This window comes from Hibiscus syriacus, unplaced genomic scaffold (genome assembly GCF_006381635.1).
Source record: "Hibiscus syriacus cultivar Baekdansim isolate YM2019G1 unplaced genomic scaffold, ASM638163v2 tig00001478_pilon, whole genome shotgun sequence".
Lineage (NCBI taxonomy): Eukaryota > Viridiplantae > Streptophyta > Magnoliopsida > Malvales > Malvaceae > Hibiscus > Hibiscus syriacus.
Window position 1 is genome coordinate 5,254,311 of NW_024061874.1, and position 25,459 is coordinate 5,279,769.

General features: G+C 35.7%; 1 protein-coding gene across 1 annotated transcript; it reads left to right on the forward strand.

The window, feature by feature from the left end:
• LOC120127781 (RNA polymerase II C-terminal domain phosphatase-like 1) lies at positions 1-25,344 on the forward strand. Its single transcript, XM_039145607.1, has 17 exons — positions 1-327; positions 19,577-20,047; positions 20,261-20,471; positions 20,587-20,744; positions 20,875-20,945; positions 21,081-21,186; positions 21,324-21,407; positions 22,028-22,603; positions 22,686-22,743; positions 22,993-23,123; positions 23,243-23,296; positions 23,470-23,566; positions 24,107-24,315; positions 24,418-24,504; positions 24,711-24,776; positions 24,866-24,942; positions 25,029-25,344. The coding sequence occupies exons 1-17, from the start codon at positions 16-18 to the stop codon at positions 25,135-25,137; spliced, it is 2,877 nt and encodes a 958-aa protein (XP_039001538.1). The 5' UTR covers positions 1-15; the 3' UTR covers positions 25,138-25,344.
• The last annotated feature ends 115 nt before the right edge of the window (positions 25,345-25,459 follow it).

Here is a 25,459-nt window from a genome sequence, read left to right on the forward strand (position 1 = left end):
AGGATCTGAAATCTGATGACGAGTATGTACAAATCGGTTGTGTATCAAGTGGAGGAACTGTTGGGAGAGGTTGAGATTTATCCACAACATCATCTAAGGGAAGAAGATGGGGGGAAATTAACGGTGATAGAAGAAATGAATGAAATCAGGGTAGGATATTTGACGCAAGGCAGTGAGAGATGCCCACCACTTGCAGTGTTGCATACCATTACTAGTATTGGGATTTGCTTCAAAATGGAATCTTCAAAGGACAACAACTACTCTGCTTCGCCTCAAGACACGCCTCCGCTTCATCTTTTGCACTCAGAATGTATCAGAGACAACAAGGTATAGCCCAGCAATTGCCCATCAACTTGAAAAAAAAACAATTGAACTAAAACGAAGTGGATTAACTAACAATAAGCTAAAAGAAGTTAATCTTAATTGCCCAGAAACTACTAACTTACTGGACTCTTAACTGGACAGATATTTTTCAGGACCTCCGGTTTGAAATTTAGACAATTTTTTGCAGAGCCCAAGATACTTGCTAAAAATGCATTAACTTATACAACTGGGAATTTTAACCAGTTCTAGCGCTTAAATTTCTGAGAACTGTATGAACTGATGAACTCTTGAGGTTTTTGACAATTTTGCTCAAGCTGCTGATGCCCTAATCCTTGGTGACTTGTTGAATCTTTAATAGTTAGTGTCGTAACCGGTTTTCGTCCGGGCACGAAATATTATACTTGGCGGGGAAATTGATGTGAATAAATAATTTTGAAAATAATTTGGGAGTCGCCATCGACCTTTTGGATTAGGTAGGTCGAATACCTAAAGATTATTTTCTTTAAAAGAGTTTTAAGAAAACATCAATAAAAAATTAACTGATCTGCGTTTATAACCAAAAATTCGTTTTTTTTAATAATAAAAAGGGATTCGTGGTCGGTTACGTTTAGGGAAGGATTAGCACCCCTACAACGCCCAAAATTGGTACTTTTTAATTATAAATTGTCTCTATTATTAAAATTTAAAAATTCAAAAATATATTTAATTTATAATCCTATTATTTCAAAATTATATAAAAAAATATTTATTTATTTAAAAATATCAAAAAAAGAACTTCTAGGTACCTTAAGACAGCTCTTTTCTTTAATATTGATAAATATTAATTTAAATAATATTGTTTAATTTTAAAATACCAGAATATGACATCCAGTTGTATTAAGACTGTCCTTTTCTTCGATATTAAATATTAAAAAATTTAATTACTATTTATTATATATATATTTATGAATACATAAAAATATTTAAAAATATAAACAAGTAAAATTAAAACAATAAAAATACAACTAGAACGATATATTTAAAATCAGTAAAAATAAAAGAAAACATTTAAAATAAATGACTAAATTATAGTAAAAATAAAATTAAAAACTTAATTCACAATTAATCAAAATATTAGGGATTAAACATGCTATTTCTTTATTTTATTTATTTAGTGACTAAAATAAAATTATCTAAAATTCGAATATCATATTAAAATAAATTAAAAATATAAACTAGGGATTAAAAAATTATTTATTAAAATTAAGGGATTAAATCTATTATTTATCCTAAATATATTATTTTAATAAAAATGACTAAAATAAATAAAATTAAAATTTCGAGATCAAATTAAAAGTATTATAAACTCGATTTAGTGACTAAAATGTAAAGTTTACAAGTTCGGAGGACGGCGGAAAGGATTTAACTATTATCTAATTACGCGCATAGTCCTTCCCGAAACGACGTCGTTCGGGAAGGCCTATAAAAGGTCCAAAACCGGCTGGCCCGAAGGGCCAGCCTTCATTTCAAATTTTTCTTTCTCTCTCAAGCAGAGAGAGCTCTGGCCTCTCTCTAGCTTCCCTCATCGGAGGGAAGCCGGTCACCGGACGGCAACCGTCTGCCGCCGTGACCGTCACGGTGGCCGGAAAATTTTATTTTTATACTATTGGGTAGATCGGACCGTCCTAAGGACGGTTCCGGCGTTGTTTTCTCTTAAATAGCTCCTAATCGGAGCAAATCCAAAGAAATACCTTCGGTATTTTCGAAGGTTTTGGTGAGATCCGGTGGTCGGGCTTCCTCGGTAAGTTTCTCTTCTTCCTTTTTCTTTCTTTTCTGTTTCTTTGCTGCTGAGATCGTTGGTAGTAGTATTTTTTTTTATCTTGTTTCTCTGTTTTTCTCTCCTTTCCGTGTATCTTTTTTTTTCTGTCTCTGTGTTTGTGTTTCTGTCTCCGTCCTCCTCTCTTGCAGGTTCGGGTGGTGGCTTTTATAGCCATCACCGGTGTGGTCATCGGACCGGTCCAAAGAGTGAGTTTCGGTGAGTCACCAAACTTGTGGTGACTCACCCTTGAGCATTGACGTGTGGAGGGTAGCTGGGTCTTCTGGAGGCTTCATCGACGAGGGGCGTGGTACTGTAGTGTCGGCAGTATCTGGTTGAACCATCTGGCTTGGGAGGCGACGGCAGAGGCGGCTGCTGAGATCTCTTGGAGCGGCGGCGGCAGCAGAGGCGGCTAGAGTTAGAGAACCCTAACTGAAACCCTAAATGTTTTAGGGTTTCGGTTTGGTTTGGGCCGGCATTTGGGCTTGTAATTTAATATTATTTATATGTATTTAATATATTTAATAATAATAATGATAATGATAATAATAATAATAATAATAATTATAGTAATAATAATAATTATTATAATAATAATAATATTTATAATATGGGTAAAAAATTAGTATCTTCAGCTGCCCCTCTTTGCTCATTCTTGTGTTAACAAGAATAGGGCAAAGATGAAAAGATAAAAAAAATTTTATCCATTTGGCTTCACTTGATTATAAAGGAGATATTGAATAAATTCTTCTCTTTCTTCAGATGAGTTCTTCTCATTATGAACTTTCTGCTGGGGATGATGTTGACTTCTTTCTTTCTGTGATAGAGTCATTCAAAAGGTTGAATAAGCTTTTGATGAGTTCTTCTCATTCTGAACTTTCTCTAGAAAGGCTGATGCTAATCTATCTCCTGTGATAGAATTATGCAAAAAGTTGAACAAGTTCTTCTTATTATGAACTTCTTCTTCCTTCTTCAGATGAGTTCTTCTCATTATGATCTTCTCTGGAAATTCTGATCGATCAATTGATGAATTCATGTAAAAGGTTGAACAAGTTCTTCTCATTATGAACTTCTTCTTCCTTCTTCAGATGAGTTCTTCTCATTATGAACTTTCTTTGGAAAAACTGATCCATCAAGTGAGTTCTTCTCATTATGAACTTTCTTTGGAAAAACTGATCCATCAAGTGATGGATTTGAGCAAAGGTTGAACAAGCTCTTCTTATTATGAACTTTTTCTTCCTTCTTCAGATGAGTTCTTCTCATTATGAACTTTCTCTGGAAAAGCTGATCCATCAAGTGATGGATTTGAGCAAAGGTTGAACAAGCTCTTCTCATTATGAACTTCTTCTTCCTTCTTCAGATGAGTTCTTCTCATTATGAACTTTCTTTGGAAAAGCTGATCCATCAAGTGATGGATTTGAGCAAAGGTTGAACAAGCTCTTCTCATTATGAACTTTTTCTTCCTTCTTCATATGAGTTCTTCTCATTATGAACTTTCTCTGGAAAAGCTGATCCATCAAGTGATGGATTTGAGCAAAGGTTGAACAAGCTCTTCTCATTATGAACTTTTTCTTCCTTCTTCAGATGAGTTCTTCTCATTATGAACTTTCTTTGGAAAAGCTGATCCATCAAGTGATGGATTTGAGCAAAGGTTGAACAAGCTCTTCTCATTATGAACTTTTTCTTCCTTCTTCAGATGAGTTCTTCTCATTATGAACTTTCTCTGGAAAAGCTGATCCATCAAGTGATGGATTTGAATCTTTGCTAAAATCTTTGAAATTCCTGTTAAAAATTCAACAAGAATAAAAATGAATGAAAATGCATCTATTTTTGCAAATGCCTAAATATGATGCATAAATGTTAGGTTGTTTGATTTCAGATTGGTGAATTGAGTATTTCTTTAATTGTAATAACCCAATAGATTTTTCTTCTTCAAATCAGAGAATTTATCATCTTTGACAAATGTAGATATAATGTCACAAAACCTCTTGAGAATAAAACTCAATAGTATAGGCTCTTGAAAAGCTTGCATTCATGCAACATGTTGATTCTGATAACAAATCATCTGATTATGAAGTGACCTTTCAAGATGATTTCACAGATATCGATAGTTCTTCTAATACCGAGAAATCTTGAATTCTGATTCTGATGAGGAGAATAAACTGTTATACTTGACAAAAATGGGATTCTCAGAGGCTGAAACTTCAAATAGCCCTGGAGAAACGTGGTCCAGATTCATCAATTGCAAAATTGATAGATTTTATATGTGCTGTTCAAATGACTAAAGATGCTGACGCACTTCTTCCGGTAAAAGATGGGAAGCCATTATGTGATGATCCCAGTTACAAGCAAAGACGAAACTTGTGCTATGATTTTTGGGAAAGGGATAAGCAAAAGAAGCTTGAAAAGAAACTTCTTAATGAAGACGATCATGCAGTTTATCTTTTAATTCTAATGATTGGTTCTGTAGTTCCTACCAAACCAGATCAGATAACTCAAAGAACACTTCCAGAAAATGCTATGAACACATTTATCTTCCAAATTCAATGATTGGTTCTGCCAAACCAGATCAGATAACTCAAAGAACACTTCGAGAAGATGCTATGAACACATTCATCTTCTAAATTCAATGATTGGTTCTGTCAAACCAGATCAGATAACTCAAAGAACACTTCCAGATGATGCTATTAATACATTCATCTTCCAAATTCAATGATTGGTTCTGTCAAACCAGATCAGATAACTCAAAGAACACTTCCAGAAGATGCTATTAATACATTCATCTTCCAAATTCAATGATTGGTTCTGTCAAACCAGATCAGATAACTCAAAGAGCACTTCCAGAAGATGATATTAATACATTCATCTTCCAAATTCAATGATTGGTTCTGTCAAACCAGATCAGATAACTCAAAGAACACTTCCAGAAGATGCTATTGGCCAATTTATCTTTCATTTAATGTTTGGACTAGGATATCACTATGCTTATTTGATGTAGAGCCAGAATTTGTAGATTCGAAGCATTTCCATGCTATTACACTGAAAAGGGCTATATTCATAATTCCGCCAATTAAGAACAGATTTTCTCTTATTCTGCTTCCTCCATGTGCTGATGCTTTTCCATTGACAAAGAAATGATGGCTTTCATGTGATCCAAGAACAAAGTTGAACTGTTTATAAACATGTACAGGAAGTGCCAAATTAACAGAAAGGATCTGTAAGGCTTTTGAAGATTATGACAATGAGCCACCTTCGAGTGTCCAGAAGTATGTTTTTGATGAGTATTGAAAATGGAATCTAGTATGGGTTGGAAAGAATAAAGTTGCTCCACTTGAACCTGATAAGGTGGGAATGCTTCTAGGTTTCCTTAAAAACCATATACAAGGATCTGTATAGAGACATGTTTCCCAGTGATATCAATGTCTTGTTTCTTTTTGCTGGAATCAGTGCTGCAAAGATCACCTTCTATTGTCTTAGTATATCTTTGAAAATAGAGGTGCAAGAACTGAATGGTGATCGGTTGGAGCAATTGATGAGTAGATTTGGCGGATTTGACCTTGTTGCCGGTAGCATCCTGTGTAACAATCTTAATGTTCATGGCTTTAAGATGGTGATGATTTGCTTACTTTGTATTCCATGTATTTAAAAGTATTAACATAAAGTGATATTCAGAAATATTTAAATTATTTCAAAATTATGTTAATTCATAGAAGAATAAATTGAATTTTCGAAAATAAATTTGAATCTCAAATAAATTGAACTTGAAATAGATAGAATTGTATTCAAAGTTATGGCAAGCATAAGAATGATAAAAATTCAAATGTCTCAACAAATTATAAGCATAAGTATTTCTAAATTAATCAAGTTGATACAACTTAGAGAAATGATGTAAGCTTTTGTCTGGAAGATCTCAAACGTTGTCGAAATGCTTGTAGACGTGAAATTTCTTCCAAACTGTCAAAATCTTAAGAGAGTTCAATTGCCATATGCCTAATATCAACCTGCATTTGAGCTGCCTTTTCAGGTTTTCAACTCAAATCCTTCCTTTGGTTACAAGATGCCCTTTGCGGGTTTTCACCTTGACCCCCCTTTTTTCTTTTTTCTTTTTTTTTCTTTCTTTTTCTTTTCTCTCTTTTTTTTCTTTTTCTTCAAGCATAATATTTCTTGACAGAATCCGAGTTTATTGGATTTTTCAGAATTTTTCCATCCATTTCTGCTAAGATCAATGCTCCTCCGGAAAAGGCCTTTTTTACAACGTATGGCCCTTCCCAATTAGGCATCCATTTCCCGCGGAAATATTTATGTATAGGCAAGATCTTTTTTAGTACTAGATCACCCTCTTGGAATTCTCTTGGATTTACTTTTTTGTCATGAGACTTCATCATCCGTTTTTGATACATCTGTCCATGGCAAATAGCTTTCAATCTTTTCTCCTCAATAAGGTTCAATTGATCAAATCTAGCTTGGATCCATTCAGATTCATCCAATTTTATTTCTCTCAATATTCGAAGCGATGGAATCTCAACTTCAATTGGTAAGACTGCTTCCATTCCATAGACTAAAGAAAAAGGCGTTGCCCCAGTAGATGTTCTAACAGTAGTTCGGTATGCATATAGAGCAAAAGGTAACTTTTCGTGCCAATCTTTGTAAGTTTCAGTGGTCTTTGTAATGATTCTCTTGATGTTCTTATTTGCTGCTTCAACTGCCCCATTCATCTTTGGACGATATGCCACTGAATTTGAATGTTTGATCTTAAACTGTGCACAAAGTTCGGTCATCATTTTGTTGTTCAAGTTCAGAGCATTATCTGTAATAATCCTTTCTGGTAGACCATACCGGCAAACTATCTCTTTCTTTATGAATTTACAGACTGTGGACCTCTTAATATTGGTATATGAAGCAGCTTCAACCCATTTGGTAAAATAATCAATTGCCACAAGGATGAAACAATGTCCATTCGATGCTTTTGGTGTGATTGCTCCAATGAAATCTATTCCCCACATAGAAAATGGCCAGGGTGCTGTCATTACATGTAAAGGAGATGGGGGTACATGAATCTTGTTTGCATATATCTGGCATTTATGACATTTCCTTGCATAATCAATGCAATCTGTGTACATGGTAGCCCAATACTATCCATATCTCATTATTTTTCTGGCCATGGAAAGACCATTTGCATGTGTTCCACATATTCCACTGTGTACTTCTTCAATGACATTTCGAGCTTCGCTGGTATTTAAACATCTCAATAGCATTTGATCATTGCTTCTTCTATACATAATCTCGCCATCAAGAAAATATCCAGCATCCATTCTTCTCAAGGTTCTTTTATCAATTTCCGATGCATTTGGTGGATAACTTTGATTTTTGATATATTGCAGAATATCATGATACCATGGTTTACCATCTACCTCTTCTTCCACACTATAACAATGTGCAGGAATTTCATATACTTGCATTTTGATTGGCATCATATCAACTTTCTTAGTTGCCTGAAACATAGCAGCTAATGTAGCCAAAGCATCTGCCATTTGATTTTCTTCTCAAGGTAGATAATTGAAGCTAACTCTCTCAAATTCTTTCACTAATTCGAGGGTAAAATTTTGATATTCCAATCATTTGGGATCTTTTGTTTCCCATTCTCCTCGCAATTGATACACCACTAAAGATGAATCTCCATATATCTTGAGACATTTGATTTTTCTTTCTATAGCTGCTTTCAATCCCATGGCACAAGCTTCGTATTCTGCCATATTATTGGTGCAAAAGAACTCCAGTCTACTTGTAAAGGGATAATAAATATTTTCTGGAGAAATTAACACTGCCCCGATTCCTCGTCCCAAAGCATTAGATGCTCCGTCAAAGTAAAGCTTCCAAGTTGCAAATGCATCATTTGTTCTGACTTCTTCATTCATGGGTATGCACAACAAATCTTCATCAGGAAAATTGAAGTTCAAAGGCTGATAATCATCTGATACACGACTGGCCAGAAAATCAGCTATGACACTTCCTTTTATTGCTTTTTGGTTGACATATACAATATCAAACTCAGATAATAACATCTGCCATCTAGCCATTCTGCCTGTCAAAGCTGGTGATTCCATTAAGAATTTCAAAGGATCAAGTTTTGATATCAACCAAGTAGTATGGTATAACATATATTGTCTGAGTCTTCGAGTAGTCCACACCAAAGCACAACATAATTTTTGTATTGGTGGATATCGAATTTCACAATCAGTAAATTTCTTGCTCAGATAATAAATAGCTTTTTCTTTTCTTCCAGATTCATCATGCTGTCCTAGTACACATTCCATCGAATTTTCGAAGACCGTCAAGTAGAGAATTAATGGTCTATCAGGCATTGGTGATACTAAAATTGGCGCATTGGATAAATATTTCTTAATAATATCCAAAGTTTCTTGACATTCTTTATTCCAGACTTCAGGATTGTTCTTTCGAAGTAATTTGAACACTGGATCACATTTGTCAGTTAATTGAGAAATGAACCGAGATATATAATTTAATCTTCCCAAGAAGCCTCGAACTTCTTTTTTTGTATTGGGTGGTGGAAGATCTTGAATTGCTTTTACTTTATCTGGATCAATCTCGATTCCTTTTTTGCTGACCACAAATCCCAAAAGTTTCCCAGAAGTTACTCCAAAAGTGCATTTAGCGGGGTTGAGCTTTAATTGATATTTCCTCAATCTCTGGAAAAGCTTCCTCAGATTTTGAATATGTTCTTCTTCAGTTTGAGATTTGGCAATCATGTCATCTACATATACTTCAATCTCTTTGTGCATCATGTCATGAAACAAAGTTACCATGGCTCTTTGATATGTTGCCCCTGTATTTTTCAATCCAAATGGCATCACTTTATAACAGAATGTGCCCCACATGGTTACAAATGTTGTTTTTTCCATGTCTTTAGGATTCATTTTTATCTGATTATATCCTGAAAAGCCATCCATAAATGAAAACCATGCGTGCCCTGCAGTATTGTCTACCAATGTGTCTATGTGGGGTAAGGGAAAGCTATCTTTCGGACTAGCTTTGTTGAGATCTCTGTAATCCACACACATTCGAACTTTTCCATTTTTCTTTGGTACGGGAACAATGTTGGTTACCCATTCTGGGTATTTAGATGCTTGTAGGAAACCTGCATTGATCTGTTTCATTACTTCTTCTTTGATTTGCAACAACATTTCTGGCCTCATTCGTCTGAGCTTTTGTTGGACCGGTTTATATTCTGGATTGATTGGAAGCTTGTGTATCACTATATCTGTGCTTAAACCAGGCATATCTTGATAAGACCAGGCAAAGATATCTTTGAACTCTTGAAGGAGATTTATCAATTCTTGTTTTATCTGGATGGTCAGAGTAGTACCAATTTTCACCTCTTTTATTTCTTCATTTGTTCCCAAATTCACAGTCTCAACCTCTTCTTTGTGGGGTAGAATTTTTTTGTCTTCTTTTTCTACCAATCTTAATATTTCAGTAGGAACATCACATTCCAGTTCATCCTCACACCCATTGATTTCTTCCAGACATATAGGCTGCTCTAAATTTATCACTGGATTAAATCTAGGAATAAACATGCTATTAACATGGTGACACCTGCAAATTTAAGTCGGACATATTTCCGAAAGAATATAGTAAATTTATGAAATAAATAAATGTAATAAAATGTAAAGAATGATTGCCATCTGAAAATTTTAAAGAAAATTCCTTATAATTAACATAATTTCTTTTACAAGATAACAAAAAGTTTTCATATTTTTGAGCTAAACATAAAGATTAGTTCTGAATATTACTCTGCGTTAATATTAAAAACTATAGGAAGATCTTCAGTGGTCCAATTGTTGAGTGTTTCTCCAGGAAAACATGGGCGAATCTTATCCAAGTATTTGCCAGTCTTGTTGTCATTCATGATCATGTTGATAAATAATCCATTCATAGCTTCTTCAACTATGTCTTGATCTTTCGTCAACTTTTCTTCTTTAAAGGCTTCAACAAGCTGCTGTTCTATATTAATTGTTCCCCCTGATCTAAATATGGTCTTCAACTGTGGGAAAAACATGTGTTCCCAAAGGATTTCTTTCCCTTTCAACCTTGCCTTTCTGTCTTCACATCTTCTTTTCATCTCTTTGTTCTTTTGCTGAAAATTGGGCTTAAATCCAAGCCCAAAACGATCTTTCTTCATCTTTATTTTGACAGGAACTGAAATCCCTTGAAGATTCTTTCCTAGACCTTTCCCAGCTTTAGCTCCGATGCCTAAAGTTTGTTGTACCGTCATCTTTGTGCAATCAGACAATCTGGGATATGGAATTTTGCTTCCTTCTGCAATAAAGGTTGCATTTACAAATTCAAGAGCTCAGAAAGAGCATTCAAGAGCATCTTCATTGGTGTCGATATATGGAACATCGCTTGTTACAGATGCAATGATTTCCTCTTCAGCACCTACGCATATTAGTTGTCCATCAACAACAAATTTCAATTTCTGATGTAATGAAGAAGGAACGGCTCCAGCTGAATGAATCCATGGCCTCCCTAATAGACAATTATATGTAGGGTGGATGTCCATCACCACAAAGTCAATATTGTATACGACTGGTCCAATTAACAACGGTATTTCCATTTTCCCAAGCACCTCTTTTTGAGTACCATCAAATGCTCGTACTACATTCTGATAACTCTTCATGTGTGATTGATCCACAGGCATTCTTTGAAGTGTGACTAGAGGCATCAAGTTGAGAGCGGATCCATTGTCAATCAATACTCCGGGCAACACATGACCATGACAACGTGTCGTGATGTTCAAAGCTTTTACTGACCCCATTCCGCCTTCTGGTATTTCATCATCCGTGAACATTATGTAATTGTCAGCGGCTATATGTCCCACAATTCTGTCAAGTTTATTGAGGGATATATCTTCAGGGATGAATGTTTGATTGAGAATTTTCATCAAAGCATTTCTATGTGCTTCTGAATTTATCAATAGATCAAGAATAGAAATTCTCGCTTGTTGTTTGTGTAGTTGTTCAACCACACTATATTCACTATGTTTCAAGAATTTCAAAAATTCTTGAGCTTGTTTTTCTGTCACAGGCTCATTAAATGCTGGAAGGGATTCATCCTCAAATACCTTCTGAGGTATTGCCATGGCTTTTCCTTTTGCTTTCACTTGTTCTGAAGCATTGGATGTTTCGGGAGAGTAACATCTCCCACTTCTTGTAAAGAAACCGACTTCGCTCACTGCTTCAGACGTCGATGTTGTACCCAAACTCTGTATTTTCTCTTCTGTTTTTTCTAGAGAAACAGATCCTCCTACCATTGAAACATTGGTAGAATAATTCCAAGGTACCCTGCGGGTATCTTTGTATGGAAATGGTAGAGGAGTGGTGATAACTACTTTCGGCTTTATTGGTGCAGGAATCGTCGTAGATGATTTCACATTAATGATCACAGGATCATTTGTTCTTTGACTAGGTTTAGAATCCTCTGATGAGCAAACATCATCTTCTTTTTTCCCTGGTTCTTCTTCAAAGAATTCTATTTCTCGGTTGTTCATCAATTTTTGCACCAAATCCCTAAATTCAGGACATAGTTGGATTTTATGCCCTTTCTCCTGATGATATTCACAATAATTCCTGCCTTCATTCTGCTTTGGCCTGAATTGTTGTGGAATTATACCGGCTAAAGAGAGTTGTTGGAATACCCAAACAAGCGGAGATTTAATTTCAGAAATGTCAGTTTTTGCTTTCTTTCTGTTCTCTTCCTGAATTGCATTCACGTTTTTATCTCCATGATTTGGCAATGGATGATTTGATGCAGATGGTGTATTGAATTCCAACTTTCCAGTGTTGATCAAATTTTGAACCACCCTTTTGAATGCCAAACAGTTTTCAATAGAATGACCCGTAATTCCTTCAAGGTAAACACAATGTGCCTTTGTATCATACCAAGGAGGGAATGGTGGTTTCATGGGAACCAAAGGATAGGGCCGTATGACATCTGCTTTTAACAGTGAATCATATATCTCAGCATATGGTACTGGTAAAGGTGTAAAAGACAACCTTTCATTTTCCTTTCGAGATCCTCTGGACTCTGCTCGATTAGTGTTTGTTTCCTCTTTCTTAACCCTTGGCTGGGTTATTGTAACACTTTTCGATGAATCTTTGCTGTAAGAATTTGCATTGTTGACTTCATTCTCCTTTTTCCGGTACGTAGGTCTTTTGGAACTAGACCCTTCATTTGATTCAATTTTGCCACTTTTCAAGACATTTTCAATGAGTTCTCCAGAAATGACCAAATCTGCAAAATTTCTGGTTGCATTCCCCATTAGATGATTTAAATAAGGAGCCTTCAATGTATGAACAAATATTACTGTGGCTTCTTTTTCTGACAAAGGTGGTTGAACTTGGGCCGCCGTGTCACGCCATCTCTGGGCATACTGTCTGAATGTTTCATTATTCTTTTTCTCCAAATTTTGGAGATTCCATCTATCAGGAACCATGTCTGTTACGTGGCGATACTGCTCTAAGAATGCTTTAGCCAAATCTTTCCAGGATCTAATGTTGGCTTTGGTCAATTAAGTATACCATTTTAAAGCAGGTCCTGTCAAACTATCCTGAAAGCAGTGAATTAACAATTTCTCGTCTTTTACATATCCTGCCATTCTGCGACAAAACATAGTAATGTGGGATGAAGGGCATGTAGTACCGTCATATTTGTCAAATTCAGGAGCTTTGAACTTGATGGGGAGGATTAGGTCTGGAACCAAACTCAATTCACTAGCGTCAAACCCATAGAATGATTCAGTTATTTCCACAGATTTCATTCGTTCTTCTAAGCTCTTGATCTGTCTGGTCAGTTCTTCATTTACTTTTTGTTTCTCATTCAGCTCATTCAAATCTGGGATCAAATGCTCAGTATTAAGATCCCCTATTTTCACATCGGATATAAGCGGATTTTTGCTTGAAGATGCAGGATTCACTTGTTGATCTTCATGTGGTTTGGTTTCTTGTAATGCAGATGTACGAGCATTGATTTGTATAGGTGTAGTACCAGAGTGATAAATTGATTCTGGTGGAAAACCTAGAGGATATATGGGTTCTTGGTCTAAAGATACAGGATTTTCATGCATTTTTCCAAGGATAGCCTGCCTTTTAAACATGTCCTCTATTTTTTTCATCATACTGTCTTGTGAATTTGCAATATTGGCTTCAATTGTTTCCAGCTTCATTCTCATTTCTTCTTGTTCCTTATGATGTTGTTCCTCAATACGCTGTATTTTATCCTCCATAATTCTCTTAGTAACTTGTCTAGTACCGTAGTGATGTTGTATTTCTCTTTTGGCCAGAATAACTGCGATTAAAAATCTTTTAATATTATTTTCCAAATTTTAATTAATGAATTTTATCATAATAATAAAAATTATTCATAGAGAAAATTATGAAATGAATGATGAATGTATGCAAAATGTATGTATGCAAAAAAGGTATTGATCCCAAAAAGTTAACTGTCATAGAACAACTTTCATCGGCATACAAAAGTTTCTTTATAATAGTTCATAACTACAGATAAGGCGTAGCTTTCCTATTAAGCTCTATAATTTCTTTCATTAACCATGACACCTTCTTTCCGCACTTAGAAACTGGATCAACGTGATGCTCAATTATTTTGGCTTCCACAGCTAATTCCCCAACATATCTAGCAACTTCGCTCATTTGTACCATGGCCTCGAACACCATATTACTTCTTTCTTCACTTCTTTAAGCATAGAAATCAGTTGACTTTTGCCATTGTTCATTCGTTCCTTCAAGAGTTTGCTCTAACTCAGTGATTCTGACTTGACAATTATGCAGAATTTTTTCAAGATCTCTAATGCGTTTTCGCAGTGAAGCATTTTCCTCATTACTTTCTTTAAGGTCATTAGGTCCTAGACGAACCTTTTCTTGAAACAATGATTCTTCAAGTTGCAAAATGTAAGCGTTAAACTCTGAGTTTTTATTTCTAGACTGATCCAGATCTTCTTCAAGTTTTGTTCGTGCTTCTTGCGTTCTTTGATTAAGCTTCTGGATTTGAACATCCTTGTTTCTGCATCTTTGCATCCAATTTCTAGCCACTTCCTGCTCTACCTCAAGTCTGGTGTTGAAATTTTTTCTTTCCAGCTCCCATTTTTCTTTTTCAATATTGGATTCTTCCATCTTTTGGCCTCTGACTTCAAGTTCGGCAATCAACTGGTTCATTTCAGATTCAAATCCCTTGAACATGATATTTTTCTCGCCTTCAAATTTATCAAAGATGTCATTCTTCATATCCTCTAAATTTTTGGCTCGATCCCTTTCTCTTAGCATTTCATTCATGATCTCACGGTGTTCAGCCTTGTGTTTTATAATTCGCTCTCTTCTGTCGACCTCAAAATCTTCCATTTTTTGCTTTCCTTTCTCAAGGTTTTTGATTAGACGGCTATTCTTTCCTTTCAGATCTTCAACTCGTCTTTTCTCGATGTTCAATTCTCTGGTCATCTGTATTGTTACTTGGCTTGATCCTGATGTTTTACGGGATTTATATAGCTCCTGGTAATTTTTCTGTAATGCTCTGAATTCATCATCACCTTTTTCTTTATCTTTTCTCAACATTGCACATTGTGATGAATGAAAGTCAATGTCAACCCCCAACATAGCTTTATCTTGTCTCATTTGCTCTAATTCTTTCGACCAGCCTTCTCTTTCTGCTTCAAACTCAGCTCTCAAGATTTCAATTTCTGACGGAACCACCTTAATGCGATCTTCCATAGAGATATCCTCATTTTGATCTAGTAGAGGAATATTTTCGTTTTTCCTGACAGATCTCCATTCTTCATAATCAGGAGTTAACATTTCTTTTGCTGCTTTAGCTCGGATGCAAAAAGTTGTTTTCCAAGCTGTAACAGCTTCCATGATACTTCTTTTATAATTTTTGCTATGGAATGCGAACTCAGATGACTGTAATCCAGCAGTGACAGGTACAAATTGACGACCTTCATACTGTCTTATAACCAGAAGTGGTGCATATCCAATTCCTCCCCATAATCCGAGTAGCATTATCCAGTTGTAATCTCCACATCTGTAAAAGAATTCCCTTTGGATTTGCCACGGGGCTCGCCAAACAATGTCATTGCTTTGCAGATTTCGAAAGGCATTAATCCACATATCTTTCTTAATTTCTTTCGGCCATCCCTGCTCCAGAAATTCTTTTAATGGTGAGTAATCCGTATTAAAGCATCGGTATGAAACTTTTTCTGTCCTCCAGAAATGACTACGGATCCAAACATATAACAACTGGGTACATCCTGAGAATCGTCCACCTCCTAGCTTTCTACAAGCATTTAACGATCTGAAGGTCTCTGCTAGGATTGCAGAAGCAGGATTAATCTTTTTCGGTAGCTGTTCAAACAAATCTACCACTGCAGCTTCAACATATCCCAATACTTTTGGGAAGATGACCATACCATATATACCCAGAGCAAATAAATCGAATCGTACTTTAATATCTGGATGACTCTGAATAAGTTCTTTAATGTTGGTCCAAGCAATGCCTTCGCTTTCGCCTTTTTGTTTTGTACGGGATGCTACACATTCTTCTCGTACCCCGGCAATCTTTGCTAATTTAACTCGAAAGGGTTGAGTTTTAATTGACTTTGAATAGATTCGATTTTCCAAAGCCCCTTCAATATGTAACAAAGTTGTGTACTCTTCAATAGTAGGGACCAAGTCCTCTTTATTAAGAGTGAAGCAATTGTACCCTGGATTCCAGAATTGAATTAGGGCTCTGAGTAATTCATCATCAACTTCTACATAGAGCAAATATGGGATGTCTCCGTAAATCTGATAAAACTGCAATTTTTTGTTTGAATCCCAACTTTCCCAAATGCTTCGCAAATCTTGCATATCATTTCTTTTTAGTGAAACTGGAGCATAACTGGCCAAGTCAGATACATAATCATCCTGCAAACTGTCTCCTTCTTGTCTTTGTAATTCCTCAGCCCACTGTCTTACTTCTGAGTTTAGAATTACTTGATTTGAACACTTTTTATCCATAGATGAAGGCTTTCCAATGAGACAATTAACACAAGGATCAATGTCTTTTATCCTGTATGATGCTATGCAAACAGAAAAATAAAGAACACACAAAAAGAAAATGAATTAGTTTACATAATAAAGAAATTCAATAATAACATTTACATAAATATTTTTTATTTAAACATGCTTTTCTAAATTTAAATAATTTAAATATATATGTAATTTAATCAGTAAAGAAAATAAATAAACAAGAAAGTTAGAATTCATTTCTCCTGTGTGTACACCTATTTTAGACAAAATTTTGGCATGACTTCGGATCGGAAGAGTTTCTAAGGTTTTTTATATGCAGGGTTTCAGATCTAAGAATAAAGGTACCCGAATTGTCCTTGTTAGTGCCCCCTTGGGTTGCTAACCCTCAATCCTAGTCCATCACAGACTAAAGTGGATCGAGTTCAATTCGAGGGGATACATTTCTCTATGCCTGACACGGAGAATAAATTCTCACGAAGACATAGAGCATATGAACCCCGAAAGTTACTTGCTAGGTCTGACACGGAGAATAAATTCTCACGAAGACGTCGCTTTCACTCTCACTTAAAAGGGACAACTCAATTATAGAGCTTTATGTTATGCAATGCACGTGTTGTGTGTGAGGAGAAATGCTCAAACCTTTGACAGTAAAATAAATAATGAAATAAAATAATTGCAAATAAAATAAAATAAAACATATAAATATTATGAAAATAATAAGTAAATATAAAAATTTTGAAAAGATAAAATTAAAAATTAAATATATGAATTTTTAATTTTTAATTAATAGAGACAATTCATAATTGATTTTTAAAAGTTTGACCGGTCCCCAGTGGAGTCGCCAAGCTGTCGTAACCGGTTTTCGTCCGGGCACGAAATATTATACTTGGCGGGGAAATTGATGTGAATAAATAATTTTGAAAATAATTTGGGAGTCGCCATCGGCCTTTTGGATCAGGTAGGTCGAATACCTAAAGATTATTTTCTTTAAAAGAGTTTTAAGAAAACATCAATAAAAAATTAACTGATCTGCGTTTATAACCAAAAATTCGTTTTTTAATAATAAAAAGGGATTCGTGGTCGGTTACGTTTAGGGAAGGATTAGCACCCCCTACAACGCCCAAAATTGGTACTTTTTAATTATAAATTGTCTCTATTATTAAAATTTAAAAATTCAAAAATATATTTAATTTATAATCCTATTATTTCAAAATTATATAAAAAAAATATTTATTTATTTAAAAATATCAAAAAAAGAACTTCTAGGTACCTTAAGACAGCTCTTTTCTTTGATATTGATAAATATTAATTTAAATAATATTGTTTAATTTTAAAATACCAGAATAGGACATCCAGTTGTATTAAGACTGTCATTTTCTTCGATATTAAATATTAAAAAATTTAATTACTATTTATTATATATATATTTATGAATACATAAAAATATTTAAAAATATAAACAAGTAAAATTAAAACAATAAAAATACAACTAGAACGATATATTTAAAATCAGTAAAAATAAATGAAAACATTTAAAATAAATGACTAAATTATAGTAAAAATAAAATTAAAAACTTAATTCACAATTAATCAAAATATTAGGGATTAAACATGCTATTTCTTTATTTTATTTATTTAGTGACTAAAATAAAATTATCTAAAATTCGAATATCATATTAAAATAAATTAAAAATATAAACTAGGGATTAAAAAATTATTTATTAAAATTAAGGGATTAAATCTATTATTTATCCTAAATATATTATTTTAATAAAAAGGACTAAAATAAATAAAATTAAAATTTCGAGATCAAATTAAAAGTATTATAAACTCGATTTAGTGACTAAAATGTAAAGTTTACAAGTTCGGAGGACGGCGGAAAGGATTTAACTATTATCTAATTACGCGCATAGTCCTTCCCGAAACGACGTCGTTCGGGAAGGCCTATAAAAGGTCCAAAACCGGCTGGCCCGAAGGGCCAGCCTTCATTTCAAATTTTTCTTTCTCTCTCAAGCAGAGAGAGCTCTGGCCTCTCTCTAGCTTCCCTCATCGGAGGGAAGCCGGTCACCGGACGGCAACCGTCTGCCGCCGTGACCGTCACCGCCGGCCACCGCATCCGGTGGCCGAAAAATTTTATTTTTATACTATTGGGTAGATCGGACCGTCCTAAGGACGGTTCCGGCGTTGTTTTCTCTTAAATAGCTCCTAATCGGAGCAAATCCAAAGAAATACCTTCGGTATTTTCGAAGGTTTTGGTGAGATTCGGTGGTCGGGCTTCCTCGGTAAGTTTCTCTTCTTCCTTTTTCTTTCTTTTCTGTTTCTTTGCTGCTGAGATCGTTGGTAGTAGTGTTTTTTTTTATCTTGTTTCTCTGTTTTTCTCTCATTTCCGTGTATCTTTTTTTTTCTGTCTCTGTGTTTGTGTTTTTGTCTCCGTCCTCCTCTCTTGCAGGTTCGGGTGGTGGATTTTATAGCCATCACCGGTGTGGTCATCGGACCGGTCCAAAGAGTGAGTTTCGGTGAGTCACCAAACTTGTGGTGACTCACCCTTGAGCATTGACGTGTGGAGGGCAGCTGGGTCTTCTGGAGGCTTCATCGACGAGGGGCGTGGTACTATAGTGTCAGCAGTATCTGGTTGAACCATCTGGCTTGGGAGGCGTCGACAGAGGCGGCTGCTGAGATCTCTTGGAGCGGCGGCGGCAGCAGAGGCGGCTAGAGTTAGAGAACCCTAACTGAAACCCTAAATGTTTTAGGGTTTCGGTTTGGTTTGGGCCGGCATTTGGGCTTGTAATTTAATATTATTTATATGTATTTAATATATTTAATAATAATAATGATAATGATAATAATAATAATAATAATAATTATAGTAATAATAATAATTATAATAATAATAATAATATTTATAATATGGGTAAAAAATTAGTATCTTCAGTTAGCCCAGAAACAGGAAATATTAACTGGTTTTTGAGGAATTATAATGCTCTAGATTATCAATTTCTTAGACTGAATCCATGAATTGCATGTACCATAAGAATTTTCTCAACTTCATTCTGCCCAGAAAACCTGAGCTAAGCTCTTTGAAAGCCTTATCCATGATTTTACTAAGATGGGTGCCTTATGATGGGAGATCTCTAAATACACCTTTAGACATTTATGGCATTTGTCTTGTATTGTATCTGTTAACCTGTTATTGTTAGCAGAGTTTGGACTATGTGGATGAACTTTACTTGAATAATTTCTAAAATTTCCAAGTGGAAACTTTTATGATGTTTTTGTTACTTCATTTTGCTGTCAGATGATGTTTTTCCTTTTCTAATTGGATTTTTTTGTGAGATTCGATGGTGATGTTATTTGGTGCTTTCAGACTGCAGTAATGCCTATGGGAGATTGTGAGCTCCATTTGGTTGCAATGTATTCTAGGAATAGCTATAGACCCTGTTTCTGGGCTTTCAATGTTGCAAGAGGACTCTATGATTCTTGTCTTCTCCTGCTAAACCTAAGATGTCTAGGAATTGTATTTGATCTGGATGAAACTCTTGTTGTTGCAAACACAATGCACTCATTTGAGGACCGAATAGAGGCTTTGCAACGAAAGAAGAACACCGAGGTTGATCCACAACGTGCTACAGGTATTATGGCAGAGATTAAGCGTTATCAAGATGATAAAGCCATATTAAAGCAATATGCAGAGAATGATCAGGTTTTTGAAAATGGGAAGGTGATTAAGATACAGTGTGAGGTTGTTCCAGCCTTATCTGATAGTCACCAACCTATTGTTCGACCGCTTATTCGATTACAAGAGAAAAACATTATTCTGACACGCATCAACCCACAGGTATAGACTTTGCCGGTTGCATATACATCTTCTGCATATTGTTCAATTGTTTTTTTTCTTCTGTGTTAACAGTCAAACCCAGCTTTGTTCCATCCTCTAAATGAGGACATGTTCAGATTTTATGCAGTTAATCATTTATAGACTTATTTGCACGTTCTCTTAAGGTTTAGTCAATTGCATATTGAATTAATTGACTTTGTTTTTTCCCCATAGATTCGTGATACTAGTGTTCTTGTGAGATTGAGACCTGCTTGGGAGGATCTGCGAAGCTACTTGACTGCAAGTGGACGTAAACGGTTTGAGGTTTATGTTTGTACAATGGCTGAAAGGGATTATGCTTTGGAAATGTGGAGGCTTCTTGATCCTGAGTCAAATTTGATCAATTCAAAAGAATTGTTGGATCGAATTGTCTGTGTCAAGTCTGGTAAGCTGGTTATTGGTAAAGCTGATTTATATGCATAGCTTGCAAATTGATTCGCTTTCTGTCTAAAATGGTTCATTTCTTGGTTGATTTGTACTAATAAATATTTGCATAATAGGTTTGAGGAAATCATTATTCAGTGTCTTTCAAGATGGAATATGCCATCCAAAAATGGCACTGGTTATTGATGATCGCTTAAAAGTTTGGGATGAGAAAGATCAATCTCGCGTGCATGTTGTTCCAGCATTTGCTCCTTATTTCGCTCCTCAAGCTGAAGTATGCATTGGTTCTCTTTATGGACAATTGATGACAGCATGCATGAGCAATATAACCATTAGTTTTCAACACCTTGTTTATTTTTTTTCTTTTTTGCAGCAAGCACTTATTGCATCTTTCTATCTTGTAGGCAAATAATACTATTCCAGTTTTATGCGTTGCGAGAAGCGTTGCTTGCAATGTTAGAGGTGGTTTTTTCAGGTAATAACACTGACTGAAAGCTCTTACGTGGCATAACCTTCTCAGCCTTATAACTCAAGATTGAACAATTCAATTGGTTTTATTTGTTTATGCCTTCCAAAAGTTTCATTAAATAACACTAGGAATTGATGACAGAGAATTTGATGAAGGCCTTCTTAAAAAAACTCCTGAAATTTCTTATGAAGATGATATCAAAGATATTCCTTCACCTCCGGATGTGGGCAATTATTTGGTCTCTGAGGTTAGCCGTGACACTTTTTTCCTTTTCTTTAGTTTTTCTATTCTTGCTTGTAATGTTTATAGGTTATAAATCGTATTGGACTTTCTGGTATTGCTACACTGCTCTTTGATCATTACTAAATTTTCCCTGCCTCTCAGGATGACACTTCTGCTTCTACTGGAAACAAAGATCCACTTATATTTGATGGCATGGCAGATGGTGAGGTTGAAAAAAGACTAAAGGTAATTGACATTCATAGGCTCTTTTGATCCATGTAAATGGGCTTATTATTATTATTTTTTTTATAGAAAAGATAGCCTCGTTAAAAAACCCCTTCATAACCGCCATGCTACAAAAGTAGCTCAGCGGACATAGGATGGACGAAAAGAGTGCCAACAATTTTATTACTAAAAACCAGATGCAACAAAAGTACATAAGACCAATTACAACCACACAACAGCTACCACCGAACAAGAAAACAACCCAGTACATAACTCCTAACCAATCCCTACATTAAGCCCCTCGTCTAACCTAACCAATTCCCAATTTGGCAAACTCATCTGCCTTACAATTTGCAGCTTTCTTTATGTGCATAATGACCACACCCCTGCTTAACTCGATATTAGCAATGTCATTCACCACTGTTTTAAACAAAGGAGTACAAGAAGCTGGATTATTAATCCAGTCTGAAGCAATTAAACAATCAGATTCTAAAATCAGCCTTCCCCTTGAGGCTTATTATTATTGTTTTCTCCAGCCTATTTAGATTAGGTGAGACTGCTGATTTTAGAATATTGTCACTTATGGAGGTGAATTTTTTTATCCATAAAATATTTCATTTTAATTTGCTTGTTTCATCCAGGAGGCAATTTCAGCAGCAGCAACAGTCTCTTCAACCCTTAACCTAGATCCAAGGCTCGCTTCTTCCCTTCAGTTTACTATGCCTTCTTCTAGTTCAGTTCCACTGCCAGCAGCTCAGACATCGATGGTATCATTTCCAAACATGCAGTTTCCTCAGGCAGCGCACGTGATTAAGCCAGTGGCTCCTGTTGTAGCCCCAGAACCAAGCTTGCAAAGCTCCCCGGCTAGAGAAGAAGGTGAGGTTCCAGAATCAGAATTGGATCCCGATACAAGGAGGAGGCTTCTGATATTGCAACATGGGCAAGATACCAGAGATGCAACACCTTCTGAACCTGCATTTCCCCCTGTGAGCCCTGCAATGGAAGTTCCAGTTTCACGTGCTCAATCACGTGGAGGTTGGTTTTCTGCTGATGAGGAGATGAGCCCACGGAAACTGAACCGAGCAGGTTCCAAAGATTTTCATTTAGATTCTGAACCAATGCATATTGAGAAGCATTGGCTCCCTTCCTTTTTCCCTAAGGCTGAGAGTGCTATTCCATCGGATAGACTTCATGAAAATCAAAGATTATCAAAAGAGGTAATCGGTTCTTTGTGGTGGAAGGTTAAAGTTATTTCTTGTTGCTGAAACATAGTTATCTAAGAGCGTAATTCATTTGCAGGCACTTCATAGAGATGTGGGGTTAAACCATACACCGTCTGGTTATCATTCTTTTTCAGGTAAGCTGGAACAAGTAATTCCACCTTGAAATGAATCTGAACTTGCTTGTTATTGTTTGTACTCTGAGTTATCATCTTACTTGAAATTCCAGTCACAAGTACATTCTTGTCTGATATCTAAGTTTGTGAGCAGGATAACGTGTTTCTATATTCTTCTTCTTCTTCCAGTTTGAATAATCATTGGCTGCTATGTCTATGCATTATATATATATTTTTGTCTGATTTGGTATACTGTTCTACATTTTGAAGGTTTGGAGATGCCCCTTGGTCGATCATCTTCTAGTCTCAAGGATCTTGACTTTGAATCTGGACGAACTGTTCCAAATGGAGAAACTCCAGCAGGAGTTTTACAAGATATTGCAATGAAGTGTGGAGCCAAGGTAAGTTGGAAGTAATTTCTACCATGAGTTAGCTGGTGTTTATGTTACAAATATCATATTGTTTCACCTTGTTTCACTATATGCCTATTGCTTCTATGTTTTGTTTCTAAAACTTGTAGGTGGAATTTAGACCCGCTTTGGTTTCTAGTACGGGCCTGCAATTCTCCGTTGAGGTTTATATCCACTTTCACTTATAAAGCAGTTTTTACTTTCTCATTCTATGAGCTTATGACCTTTTTGTTCACATTAATCTCTTTTTAAATATATTTTCGGATTTGATTTCATTTGTTATTTCAAAATTTGATAGACTTACTCTTTGGCTCATCCTCTATCTTGCCTGTGGTAGGCTTGGTTTGCTGGGGAGAAAGTTGGTGAAGGAACTGGGAGAACAAGAAGAGAAGCTCAACGTCAGGCTGCAGAGGATTCTATAAAAGGCTTAGCTAGTAATATTTCTTCCTATTTTTAGTCTTATCTACAAGCATGTATTGAATTTTACGGGTTGAGATCACCTCTATTGCTTTTTAGGCTTACAATAATCAGTGCACAAGAGTGAAAAACCTAAAAGCAATCTTACACCTCAATCTCTGCTTTGCTAAACTTTTGTGATATAAACTGGAGACTAAGAGGATAGACAGTGAAAGACTACTTCAATGATTAGTATATTTTCCAGCAAAATGAGAAAACTACTTTTAACTTTTCATTGACCTTTTATTATGTGTTTAGTTAATGATATATAAACATGTAGTAATAATCTACAAAGAAAATTGCTCAATGGCTCAGCTTCACCTAGCTGAATAAAACATTTCTGCCACAGAACTCATCACTAGATTGTCCGTGTTCGAGTCTTGTGATTAAACCTATGTTTCTGTTTAATCTCAGAGGAAAGGATTTGTGGTATGTTTCTTTTTTGCTGTCCATATTCAAGTTCTCTTCGTATATTGTTCTTTTGGACAGATTCTGATTCTCCAATGATGTACTTACAGATACATATTTGTCACGTATTAAGCCTGATACTGGGTCCGCAAAAGGGGACAACGGCTTTCTTGGCAATGTGAATTTGTATGGGAACCAGCCATTGTCTAAAGAGGAATCTATGTCATTTTCAACGGCACCAGAACCATCTAGGCTTCTTGATCTGAGGCTGGAAGGCTCCAGGAAATCTATGGGTTCAGTCACCGCACTTAAAGAATTAGTAAGATATCAGGACATTGATAGTTTTTAGTCTTCAAATTTTGTGACTACTTGCAGTAATGTAGTCTTTAGGTTGGACTGATAATATGTGGTTTGTCTACAGTGCATGATGGAGGGCCTTGGAGTAACTTTTCTAGCACAGTCTCCATCTGCATCAATTACGTTGCAGAGAGATGAAATATATGCACAGGTTCGCACTTGACAACTCGTCTATTTTTTAAGGTCTATCCAAGAACGGTTCGTTTCGTTGAATTCATTGGGGATCCCTATTCATATAAATTACTTAGTGTGGCAGTAACCAAATTTCAGATGTAGAAGTAATTATGATTTTTTAATAGTATTTAGTTACTCTTCATTATGATTTCAACAGTTTGTGTATTCTGGTTTATGGTTTAGGTTGAGGTAGATGGGCAGGTTTTAGGGAAAGGTATTGGGTTCACATGGGAAGAGGCTAAGATGCAGGTATACCGTTGTTCTATTTACATTCAAAATTTTCACATTGACGACATTTTATACGGTAATTTTTTTCTGCGATCGTTTATCCCCCTTAGGCAGCTGAAAAGGCCCTTGGAAATCTAAGATCAATGCTAGGCGGTCTATTTACTCAGAAGCGTCAGGGTTCTCCAAGGTATGTGATCTTGATGGAAAAAAACGTTGTTGCTTCATTTAGGTTTTCTTCTTATTTGCTGTATCATTTTGTTATATTGGACCAAGGTCATTGCAAGATATGCAAAGTAAACGCTTAAAGCCAGATTTTTCAAGAGGTCTACAGCGGATGACTTCTTCCATTAGATATCACAAGAATGCTCCTCCAGTTCCTTGAAGACCGAAAACCCTTTCGGTAGAATTTTTTCTTCTCATTTTATAGTGTAGCAGTTGTTGTGACATCTGTACAGTACGCAATATGCACGACAGGTGACGGCAGTTGAGACCTGCAACCTAAAGTTGACTGTCAGCTTCTATTGTTCCTTGCTTGACATATCTGAAGCCCGATAGATGAGATCTCATGACATGAATCATCCCGAAGTGACCGAACTACTGAAGGATACTTGTAATCACCATGTTATCCTTCCTGGGGATGGACGTTGGTTCGGTTCAGACAAGCTGGCAAAGCGAGATGCCCAAATTCATGGTGAAATTTGGTG

What these genes read in the sequence shown, in the direction of transcription:
- LOC120127781 (XM_039145607.1), top strand. Translation starts at nt 16, where the DNA reads ATGACGAGTATGTACAAATCGGTTGTGTATCAAGTGGAGGAACTGTTG. An exon ending in GTTAGAGGTGGTTTTTTCAG is followed by an intron (nt 20,946 to 21,080) that starts GTAATAACACTG and finishes AATTGATGACAG; the next exon opens with AGAATTTGATGAAGGCCTTC. An exon ending in GCCTGCAATTCTCCGTTGAG is followed by an intron (nt 23,297 to 23,469) that starts GTTTATATCCAC and finishes TGCCTGTGGTAG; the next exon opens with GCTTGGTTTGCTGGGGAGAA.